This window comes from Pimephales promelas, chromosome 14 (assembly GCF_988280905.1).
Source record: "Pimephales promelas chromosome 14, fPimPro1.hap1.1, whole genome shotgun sequence".
NCBI classification, from domain to species: Eukaryota; Metazoa; Chordata; class Actinopteri; order Cypriniformes; family Leuciscidae; genus Pimephales; species Pimephales promelas.
This window is the reverse complement of record NC_142782.1, coordinates 13,696,292-13,708,935: the sequence shown is the minus strand read 5'-3', so window position 1 is coordinate 13,708,935 and position 12,644 is coordinate 13,696,292. Positions and strand designations below refer to the sequence as shown.

Below are 12,644 nucleotides of genomic sequence, written 5' to 3'. Positions count from 1 at the left end.
ATTGTGTGGTGGCATTCCTTCCCAAACTTCTCTACTCAACTTTTCAATGACTAAGTAAAGTACCTGACATGTACACTGTCTTCCTTACTTTAAAAAAGTACATAGGAAAAATAGGCAGATTGACAGTGCAGCACTAGGGTGGTGACAGTGATGTTCATATCTGTTTTGTTCTGTAAAATATCTCATTTAAAGAGTCTCTATTTTGACCGTTTTTTTTTTTTTTTTTTTTGCTGTGGGAGACCCCCAAAGCAAGTAATGGGTGGGATGTTGATCTCATGTGGATATGCCTTATACTTGGCATCACTGTGTGTGGATGGGGCCCTGTCTTATGGTTTAAACCCTGTATTATCAGTACACCACTAATTTACGGTGCTAAAATAACTAAAGGTATACTCTTTGTTGAAGTGCATATGAAGAGTTCAGATGCAAAAGCCTCTAAATGCCATTTGAAATTTTCTTCTAAAATGACAATTTTTTTCAAGCTTGTATATTTAAGTTCAGTAATTTCACTTAAATGACAATTAATAGGTAATCTTCATTGCCATTTAAATGAAATTACTGAACTTAAATATACAAGCTTGATAAAAATTGTCATTTTTAGCATTTTTTTAGCAAAAAAATTTGAAATGGCACTTAGAGGCTTTTGCATCTGAACTCTTCATATTTTCATAATAGCTAATTTTGTGGTTTATGGATACATATACATATCACAAAGCTGTTAATGCTAATGAATATCTCTGTGTCCACACAATGAATATTACATGCTAATTGCTTCGCGCTTTTTTTTTTTTTTTTTGTTTTTACATTTACTCATTATGCAGCTCTATTTATGCGTGTTTCTAAGAAGTAGAAAAGGCACATGCAATTCTACAACTCTACAAGGTCAAGCACCATTAAAGCTGAAGTGTGTTTTTAAATTGTAAAGATTATCTTTTAATTTTATATTCTTCTTCTTTTTGAGGATTTCTTTTCTAAGTGTAACAGAGGCAAGCTAGTAAAACCTCATTCCCCTGGCCTCTAAAGGCACGCTAGTGACTGAAGCTAGAGGCTGTGGTCTTTAGCGTCCTTCTTGGAGCACCTGCCTCCCGTCCCGGTTGCATTTGGTGCCGTGACCCGGATGAGAGTGTTTGCGGGGGGGTGTATAAGAGGCAAGCTATCAGAGCTGTGTGTGTAAACCTCACTCCCCTGGTCTGAAGTGGCGAGACTGCTAGAATCCTACTCAAAGGGGGCCGAGTAAGACCAGTTACACAGGTAATCAAATGTTAAAATGTGTGGAAATATCTCATTATACTTCCATTGAGAACTATACCTCAATCATATCTCGGGATGAATAAATATCATATAAACTCTTTTAAGATTAATTTGCTAGTGACTGCTTAGCAACACCATAGAAACTACCCACAATGCCCAAGCAATGCCCTAGTGAGCACTCTGAACATATTAGTAGTGAACTAGTACATAAAGGGAAAGTTGTCAGGCAACCTCCAACTTTTCTCAAGAATATGTAAAAATCTGTTTTCTGCTGCTAACTTCAATGTGTTTTGTGATCTAATTTGTTTACTCATTTGAAACCCCTGTTCAAATTAAGGTGAATATAATCAGAATGTAATAATGATTCTTTGGACAACACTAGTCAAATTGAACTTAAATTAGACAAGTGAGAAAGCCCTACACCAGCAAGATCTTCATAGAGCTGTGTCTCCAGTAGTGGGAGGCTGTCTGTCATGGTGGATCGAGTGGACTCTAATGAGGGGCTCGATTGCCGTCCTCCTGACAGCCTCAATCTCAGAGAGCACTAACAAGACGGCCACCTGATGCAATCATAATCTGATTCAGTGACAGAGCCCCAAAGTCCAGTCTAATGCCGTAGTCTTGTGGCAATAATGCACATTACTGTGGTGACACCTTAAGATCCCACTCACTGATGTTGTAGTATTCATAACTCTAGTTACTTCAGCAGCACCCACATGCTGCTTGGTGTTGCCAGTTCAGTCAAACTTGGATATAAAACCCATACTTATGAATGGTGATTAAATTGACACAATTAGTGTGCAACAGTCGGGTTCTGGAAGTAAAAACTTCATTCTCCATAGGGAAATTGATTTTGAACTTATAAACCTTGTTAATAGTTGGTAATCGAGTCAATCTCTCTATACAAAGTATTTACATTTTACTGTATGTAGGGGCTCATACAAACGAACCAAAGACCGCTAAGGAACTGAGTGACTGGAATAACTTCTGTGACGCGTTTCTTTGTACAGCTTGCATGATGTTTTATTTTTACAGGCTTGCACGCTTTACACGGTCAACAAAGATTCGTGCTCCAGCACTCACCCCCATTCTTCCATATTACCACACACAAACAACAGGTGTTTTAACCACACGTAATAAACGACACGCCCATTATCATTTGGTCACATGACTTTCCCATTAAATGGCTCCTACATACCAGCCCCTAATTATTATAAATCGATAATTATTTTAAATATACATAGGAGACATTTATAAATACAAGATCTGACAATACACTTTTTTTTTTAATTACAACAATCATAAATGTTTACGTCAGTAGGCAATAATGAAATCACTGAATCATGAAGCTTGACGGTCTCTTCAAAAATTTGCACCAAAGTTTCAAGTTCAGACTGTACCGCTGGAACGTTCTCATTTTTCAGCATGAGTTCTTTGATAGATGGTATTGAACTTTTAATCACATTTACGTTTCTTTTTCGTTCTTTCTGAAGCTGCTCAAGTTTATAAGCCAAAGCCTTTGCTGTGAGTTGAACTTTTCTTTTACATGCATCCTTTTCAGGTTCAACATCCGCACCCGTTTCCATCCCACTCATAGTTGAAGCACACACACCTCAGCGCAATTAAACAGGCCACGGCGAACAAGCGAACACAATCCAAAACAACGCATCGGATATGTCTCACAACATCAATAGATCCGCAAAGCCCAGCAGTCTAACAACGATCAATCAAACACACCAACAGCGCTGCATCAATCGTAAACAAACCGCCGAACCATTTCAAATCATCCGCGAACTCAAGCTTCAAAGACGTAAGAACCCAATGTCCTACCAGTTTAACAGCAGCATACATTTCCAAAGACATCTGTCCTGTTGCGTTGAACGTCCCAGTGTGCGATGATTGTTGTTAGCAGCAAACATATCCCATGTCGGTCCTATTGTGTTGAAAGTCCAATGTGCAATCCTTTTCCTTAAAACAAGCGAGAGCAGGGCGAATCTCCGTCAGTCATTGCTGCTCTTAATGCTTTCCGTCCAGTAAAAGTGTGAAGGCCTCTTCGTTCGTCCAAAGTCGACACGTTCACGTTCTCAAACAAACAATTTTTGTTGACTAACTTGTAGCGGCTCATACAAACGAACCAAAGACCGCTAAGGAACTGAGTGACTGGAATAACTTCTGTGACGCGTTTCTTTGTACAGCTTGCATGATGTTTTATTTTTACAGGCTTGCACGCTTTACACGGTCAACAAAGATTCGACAAACAACAGGTGTTTTAACCACACGTAATAAACGACACGCCCATTATCATTTGGTCACATGACTTTCCCATTAAATGGCTCCTACACTGTATATGCATATTTTGCAATAAACTTAAATATACATTGCATATATATATATATATATATATATATATATATATATATATATATATATATATATATATATATATATATATATATACAATCAATAAGTGAGTAGTTTTGTTTGTCAATTTTGTATTCTATTATGCTGTTTGCAATGCTTCAGGGTATTGTAGCTCCTTCACTCACTAAGCTCTTAAGTATACAGTCTTGTCCTGTATTAAAGTTTATAGTGTTGCGATTCACCCCGTAGCTGATTGTCTTGGTTTATGGCTTATTAATGTTTAACGAACACTTTTGTTTTTTAATCCCTATGGGGAAAATAAATCAAGGGGGGTGGGCACTAATGCACTCTCTTGGTTGATATAGTATATGCACTTGATATCTGAAACAAACAGAAGTGCCCAAAAACCAAAGAAATACTGAGAGATACCAATGTCCTCTTGCATTGGAGAAAGTGTAACAACCAACTTGGATCACATGCGCCTTAATAACCAATCATATTACAGCCTCAACGTCACTAGATTTATTAGTCAATCACTCTATGCAGTATACCATTGAAATAAATAAGTGCCGTAAACTGAATCCCACAAAAAAAAAAAAAAAAAAAAATTCAGTGTAAACTTCTTTTCTTCTTCTTATTATTATTTTTTCTTTTTTTCTTTTATTTTTTTTTTTGCCAACCTTGAGGCTTTCCTTAAAGGAAATAAATAATGGATACATACTAGCAGATGACAAATACGTTATAATAACCATAATTAAACTACTAAACTATACCTGTTCTATCGCTATACAGCACTCTGACTCTGTAGGCATTATTGTCCGACTCGAAATGAACACCGTTACTGAGATTATCATCATTCCGTGAGATGAAATTGCCCTGAGAGACTCATGAAGCTCCGCCCCCTGTGCCGGCAGCAGCAGCTTATTTGTATTTAAAGGGAACACACTAAAACAGCGCAATGTTTTATTTTATAAAACATGCTGTAAAAAATGATCTGTTGGGTATTTTGAGCTGAAACTTCACACATTCTGGGGACATCAGAGACTTATTTTACATCTTGTGAAAAGGGGCATAATACGGGACCTTTAAAGCTGCGTTGTTCATAAATCACTACACCATTGACTATAGTCAATAGACCTTTTTTTCCTGCAAAATTTTGCTGTAAATTTGCCTGCACCTTTAGATAACAAAATATCCAACATAGTGCTATTTATTACATACAAATAATATTTAGTAATAGAGCAAAAATTATTTCCATTAACAATTTTCAATACGTTTCTGTTTCACGGTGTCACGTGAGATCCCAACACAGAATCGTAGTCCCCTTTCTCAGTGCAGCCCGATCTAATGAAAGTTCGTATCTATGGCACGAATGTCATTTCTCGTGGCATTTTTACGCCAAAAACAGTTTTCGCGTGTATATGGCACGCGATTTTCGCATACATATGATACGCACTTCTTTGCGTATAATACGCACGAACTCCCCCCCCCCCCTCCCTGAAACCTAACCCAGGGTTTTTTAGTGCGTACCATATACACGAAAAAAACACTTTTGGCGTATAAATGCCACGAGAAATGACACTCGTGTGTTATAGACACGCATCTTCATGAGACTGTGTTGCTCAGTGTCTAGTCCAAAAAGTAACTCCATCTTGTTCTGAAAATGTGATATTTAAAATAAATTAATTAACATATTTTTATAATTAAAAATAAAATGCCCTGTAATTTTTTTTTTCAATAATAATTTCAAATCAGGTACCAAATATAGTACCTTGAGGTAGCTTTGGGATCCAAGAGGTTTTGTATTCTGCGGGGGAACAGGATTCTGCGTTACACTGGTTTAAAAAATAATAATAATAATCATCTCACTAAGTTTGAATCAGAGGCCCCACCAATTTCAGTGCCCCAGGTTAAAGTTAATATTGGCCTTGTTAGCAAGGTTGTTTCGAGGTACCAGGACATGATTTTTTTCTATTCACCCAAATGGCAACATCTCCACATGTATCCTCTAAAACGCATGCTGTTAAATGAAGGACTTCATCGTCAGCACATCACGACTAATTAGCATGCCTCCGCTAGCCACGCTCACCTAGCGCTACAGAGAGTCAAGTGTGTCTGTCAGCAGTTTATGAACATGTGTCAGGCCGGCCCAGACACTCATTAGCCAGTGGTAGAGTTGGCGTGCACAGCTGCAGTCCGCTCTACAGAGCGCATGCCAAAGTACATTCATCTTTCCTGTGATTATCACAATGTGAACATGTTTAGCAAGGATGAACGAGCATGTTAAAAATGGCAATGTCACCTCGCATTTGTTTTATTTGACCCAGAGACAGTTTTTCAAGCAAGGAGAAAATGTCCATTTTGCCTCAAAATATGGCAGAGGAATGTGTGTGTTTCGCATTCACCACTGATTTTCCTCTCCACACACTCTCATTTTTATTTATCAGAGCATAACAGGCATGACCTTGCTGATGTAACAACATTACAATTTGGTGCTAGTGGGCACTGATGATCCATTGTTTACCACTACGTGTGTGCGAGGATGTGAGAGAGAATCGCTAGGCTTTTTGGCCTCTGCCAAATGTACTGCCAGTTGGTCCGTGTAGTGCGCGATAGAGGAACTGACCTGAGAGAGCATTTTTGTGCTCTTGCCAAGCCTGTAGCGCGTGGAGTGCCAGACTCTCTCGCACTTTACGGACTGGTGTTAACAGTGTTCTCTCAACACCAGGCAGGCATGATAAAGTCCAACCGCTGGGAATGACCATTCCAGTCTGTATTAAGGAATAACGCTGTGTGAGTGAGATATGTTGTGCTAGCCCCCTTAAGGGACAACTGTCTGCTCTGTGGAAGATATTGTTTATTGAATCGTCTTCAGACCTCCTGTGTTGGTTAATAGCAGAGCGCTGCCACTGTGATCTCACTCAGAACAACTGATGGCTTAATCAAAAAAAGCCATTTGTCAATATCCTATCCCTTCCAATTCTTAAAAATCCATCTAAGCGATCAAGAATTTCGCTAGATTTCCCAATGCACATTTCGTTCAAGTTCAATTTGGTCGCGCAAAGCTGCCTGCTTGGTTTGAAAGTGAATTCTGTGTGAGCTGTGCTTCATATATTTTATCCACTATTGACAATTACTGTAGATCATTGCTCCCACAAAATTTGGCCGAATATGTGGCCGCACCGTAAGATAGCAAAATATCAATATATAATGTATAAAAATAGCGGTAACTCTTTACAATAACAATAATGCTCATTAACTTTATTTCTTTAGGTATCATAACTAACAATGAACATCAATTTTACAGTATTTATTAATCTAGCATTTAATAATTTGTATTTATAAATGTACTATTGCAACGCATTCTCACCCCAAGGCGTCACCTTTGACCATGCTTCAATATTTGACGTTTTAGGCGCCCTTTAGCGTCACTTACATGACGCGATCCTACGGCGTCATCTAACTGACGCTAAAGGAAAGCGTCAGTTAGAGGACGCGGTTAGGTTTAGGTCTGAGGAGGGGGTAGGGTACACGCGATCCTAGGGCGTCATCTAACTGACGCTAAAGGGCGCCTAAAGCGTCAGATATTGAAGCATGTCCAAATGCTTCCCAAGGCGTCAGTTAAGTGACGCCTTGGGGGTGAGAATGGGCTGAGTATTGTTAATTTATGTTCATCTTTTAGCTTTTGTTGCAGTCAATTTGGCATAATTTTTGTTCTTTGTTTTTATATACCTCCAAAGTAAATGAATTGGTTACCTGAAAAGAAGCCATGCACTCAATCATTAAAAGAATGTCTGCTGTATTTGTACTATGTCTCGAGTGTAATTAAAAAAAGTAGAAAAATGTGTTCTATTAGTAACAAATATGTATTTTAAGTGTGGTAAGAGAGATAAGTAATCAGTGAGGAGGAACATAACAAATGTTCTGCATGTGAGTTCCTTGCTGTAATTGTTGTAGTTATCCAATTATAAAATGTGTTGAATAACTGTGCTGCAAAAGTCAATGTCACACTACACTCTAAACAATGCTGGCTTGTTTTAAGCCAGAATTGGCTAAAATATGGACAAAACCAAATGTTGGGTTAAAAATGTCATTTTTCACTTTCAACTGTACATTTTTTAATTACATTTTAACCCAAATTTGGGTTTGTCCATATTTGACCCAAATTTGGGTTGAAATAACCCAGCATTTAAGTGTACCATAGCTACACACACTGTAGGACCTACACAGATACATCTTCCTCACAGATATAGCAAAAAATGAATTTAAAGTTAGGGTAGGCAATTTCAGAGAGGCTAGCAATAGCTAGCTAGCTTTGAAAGCATAAGATCCCACCCTCCTTTCAGAATGGCTCCAAAGCCATGACTCCTTCAAAACGCACAAATGTGCAGAGTCTGCAAAGCGTCACAAGAAACGCGTTAAATTACCTCGTTTCAAAATTCATAACATTACAACTTACAAAGCTCTAGTTGTACCACCTGACTACAGCAGTTTCAATTCGGCGTTGATAGTGTTGACATAGAAATGCATAAACCTGAGTCTGAGGACGGGACCAGCTGTGGGGAGAACGGGTTGCCATCTTATACTTACGGTTACAACATGGTGTGAATGCCGCAAAAGCTTGTTGCTTTGGTTCAGGATGAAATGTTAAAAGCGGCTGCTGCTTGTTTTGGTGCTCAATGACTGTTTACAACTCTGCATAGCCTCATGAAACGCGCTGATGGTGTGTCCAGACAAGTAAGACATTGTATTCGACATTTGGTCCGGATGCAATGATTGGATGGACATTCTTTTGGTCCTGAGACGTCCACAGAAGATATACAGTATATGAAAGAAAAAAAAATATATAATAATATTTAGACCACTTGTATTGATTCCTATAATGAGGTGAAGAGTTTTATCCGGTATAACAAAAAGTGTATCAAAAAACTGCCTTACCCTACCTTTAATGCAGTCTCCTTTATGTTCAAAAACAACATGGAGGTTTCTTTCAGTGATTTGGTTCTGCTGTACCATGCAAAAGCCTTCTAAAGAGGCCTATAACCTTTATTTTTGTCACGCTTTGATTATGTACGTGGGTTTTAATGAACATTAATGAAGTGATCTTGACTGTTATACTTGAACTAATCTTTGATTACTAAAGTACATTCAGCTCTATCTTTAAATACAAATGCGTTTTTTGTGAAGCTCTTTTCCTTTATCCAGTGGAAGGAGGGAGTAGCTTAATTGTACTTTATAACTCTTGCTGTAAATGTCAGTCAGGTAAAGAGTATCAAATAAAACTGATTTGCTTAATTAGCTTCCCCTGATTAAGTGCATCAGCCTAATGGAGCTTAATGGAGGCGTGTCAACAAACAGTTATTTCTGTCAAAAAAAAAGGGTTGTTTTGCAAATTGTCAGATAAAAAAAAATCTTTCATGAAATCTTTGAAGAGTTGAACAAAAACATGATTAAATGTTAAATGTTAAATATTTCAGAGATAATGTAGCCTGACTTTGTCATACTCATATTCTATTCAGAATGTGAGTCTGATACTGCTCCATAGGGCTTTGATTAAGAGGCGTGTCTTAAAGGAGTAGTTCACTTTTTAAAAAAAACAAAAAAACTTTTGCTGATAATTTACTCACCCCCATGTCATCCAAGATATCCATGTCATTCTTTCTTCAGTCGAAAAGAAATTAAAGTTTTTGTTGAAAACATTCCAGGATTTTTCTCCATATAATGGACTTCAGTGGGAACCAAACGGTTCAAGGTCCAAAAGACAGTTTCAGTGCAAACTGTTCAAAGGGCTTTAAATGATTTCAGACGATGAATGAGGGTCTTATCAAGCAAAACGATGATAAGACGTTTAAGTTTTATAAGCTCAAATGGTCGCCTTGCTCTGTTCTGTGATGCGCGTTTATGACTCTCCTGTTCGAACTCGTTTATCAAAATGAACGAATCTTGTTTCGTGTCATTTGGCTCATTCAACGAACGAAATGAACGAGCTGATTTTGGAAAAGATTTGTTCAATTTGATGAACGAGTTCAAATAGGAGAGTCACGAACGCGCAACACAGAACACAGAGCAAGGCGACCATTTGAGCTTATAAAACTTAAACTTTTTTTTTTTTTAATGAGCGATCGTTTCGCTTGATAAGACCCTTATTCATAGTCTGGAATTATTTAAATCCCTTTGAACAGTTTTTAGTTTGCACTGAAACTGTCTTTTAGACCATGAACCATTTGGTTCCATTTGAAGTCCATTATATGGAGAAAAATCCTGGAATGTTTTCATCAAAAACCTTAATTTCTTTTCGACTGAAGAAAGAATGACATGGATATCTTGGATGACATGGGGGTGACTAAATTATCAGCAAAAGTTTTTTTTTTTTGTGAACAAGTGAACAACTCCTTTAATCGAACCAGGAAAAAAAAAACTCTGCACTCAATTGGATAGACCTACAACCAATCAGAGCAACGCAGTAAGTGAGGTATGTTGAGCGAGCTGTCAACAGAACTGAACTGCATGCACTCTGGAAAAAGTATTTAAAAGAAAAATTAGTGTTAACGACCTTTGTCGGTGTTGCAAAAGGAATTTAAGCATTTGCGGAGTACTTGCAAACTCGAAAAAAAAGAAAATGTGAATGTATATACGAACAACAAATCTGCCAACAAAGCCAACAAATCTGCTCGCATTTGTCAGACCTGTCTCAACTTTATAACATGGTTACAAGAGACCAGGCTGAAGAAGCATTTGAGTCTTCAGAGAAAAGAGACCGGGAGCCAAGATGATCTTTTAATGATGTATATAATGATGATTTAAATACAAAATAATGAGTAGCTAAATTTATTTAAAAAAATACACAGCTTATAAGGGGTACAGTGACTACGAGTATGGGAAGGGTATGGTGTACGTATAGTATAACAAAGCGTCACCGTTGTTTGATGCAGCGATGGCTTTGACATGAGTTGCATCGCCATGATGCTCATTTCGCTTGCTTCTTTTACTTGGTCTTCCATGAGTGCGACCGAAGGAGAAACCACAATGACAACTGGGTTGTCATTGCGTCCCATCTTCTTATAGCGACCATTGGAGCCAGCTGATAAATCAAACTTTTGCCGAATCTGGCAGGAAGGACGGCAAACACATCTTAACGATCGACAAATGCTTGTATAGCAGTTCTCTGTTCGTCTTTTAAAATGAATGCGCTGCCGATTTGATTCCTTGTAAAACAGTCGCGAAAGCGGAATCTATACATCTTCATTCTCCAGCTGCAGTCATCTTTGTTGTGAACAAGTTCAACCCATGCGCTCTTTGATTGCGTGATGATTACGTAACTGCAGATCATCTGTCCATCATCGCATTAAGCCCGCCCTGGCAATTTGATTGGCTCAACCATTTTTTTACTGATCATAATTAGGCTACTTCTCAATAGATCGAGTCCAGACCGAACTTCCCGACCAAAAAATGCTGTGGGCGGGGTTCGCACTTACATCCAGGCTAGAGATAATGGGTGTCCTGGTGCAGTTTCAGACTTTTATCCTTTCCATTCTCAGGTCGACACGGGACAGTGAAGATGACGATGACGAAGAGCGGAGAGGAAAGACGTGTACTCTACAGTACCAGAGGGCCATGGTGCGTGTGCTCACACACTTTGTGGCCGAATCCTCTGAGACGCGTGGTCAGCTGGCCCACATGCTAGGCAGTGATTGGCAGGTGGATATTACGGAGCTGGTCTGGGACTTCTTGAAAGTAGAGAATCCCCGAATCGCCAGGCTGAGAGAGGGACGTGTTTTGGAGGGCATGGACACAGGCATGACCAGTATTCAGGTATGTGTGTACTGTATATTTTCAATATTATTATCTGCCATTTCAGACATTTGGTGCAAAAGGTCTCTTTAAAATATCAGAAAAATTTACCTTTTTTATGACAAGGCAAAGGTAGTGTAACATGGTGTAACTTAAAAAAAAAACGTAATGATTTGTAAAAAAGGAAAAAAAAACTATTAAAGTCATTCCTATTAAAATGACTGGTAACACCTTACAATAGGTTTTATTTGTTAGCATAAGTTAGCTATATTAGTTAGCATGAACTAACAATGAACAATACTTCTACATTATTTATTTAATCTAAGTCAATTAACATTTCAAAATGTACAAATAAAGTTTGAAAATCCAGTTACAGTATATTTGTTAAAGGGTTAGTTCACCCAAAAATGAAAATTAAGTCATTAATTACTCACCCCCATGCTGTACCAACCCCGTAAGACCTTCGTTCATCTTCGGAACACAAATAAAGATATTTTTGATTGAATCTGAGGTCTGGATGACTCTTCCATAGACAGCCTGAGGGACTGCCTCTTGACGGCCCAGAAAGTCATTAAAAGAAAAGGTTTAAATATTCCATGTGCCTACAGTGGCTCAACTATAACTTTATCAAGCGACGAGACTACTTTTTGTGCGAAAAAAAAAACGACTTTCCATTACTTCCTTATGGGCGCATGCGCGAGAACTGAGATGAGACCGTTCTTCTTCGACTACTTTTTGTTACCGGCTGCTCACCGCTTAGGAGTTTTACCGCCCCCTACCGTATAAGATGACGTACTGATATAGCCGGAGGCGCAAAACGTTCTGTTTACAAGCAGTACGTCATCTTATACGGTAGGGGGCGGTAAAACTCCTAAGCGGTGAGCAGCCGGTAACAAAAAGTAGTCGAAGAAGAACGGTCTCGTCTCAGTTCTCGCGCATGCGCCCATAAGGAAGTAATGGAAAGTCGAATAAAGTCGTTATTTACGTTTTTTTTTCGCACAAAAAGTAGTCTCGTCGCTTGATAAAGTTATAGTTGAGCCACTGTAGGCACATGGAATATTTAAACCTTTTCTTTTAATGACTTTCTGGGCCGTCAAGAGGCAGTCCCTCAGGCTGTCTATGGAAGAGTGATCCAGCCCTCAGATTCAATCAAAAATATCTTTATTTGTGTTCCGAAGATGAACGAAGGTCTTACGGGGTTGGTACAGCATGGGGGTGAGTAATTAATGACTTAATTTTCA

At 38.5% G+C, this 12,644-nt stretch overlaps 1 protein-coding gene across 3 annotated transcripts in view; it reads left to right on the top strand.

Annotated features, from left to right (window-relative positions):
* LOC120479909 (transmembrane protein 132C) overlaps positions 1–12,644 on the top strand; it is a 468,276-nt gene that overhangs the window by 435,850 nt on the left and 19,782 nt on the right. For all 3 annotated transcript variants that reach the window (XM_089119453.1, XM_089119452.1, XM_089119450.1), the window contains one exon: positions 11,151–11,424. In XM_089119453.1, coding sequence (XP_088975579.1) covers positions 11,151–11,424 — 274 coding nt within the window. The remainder of the gene's footprint in view (positions 1–11,150; positions 11,425–12,644) is intronic.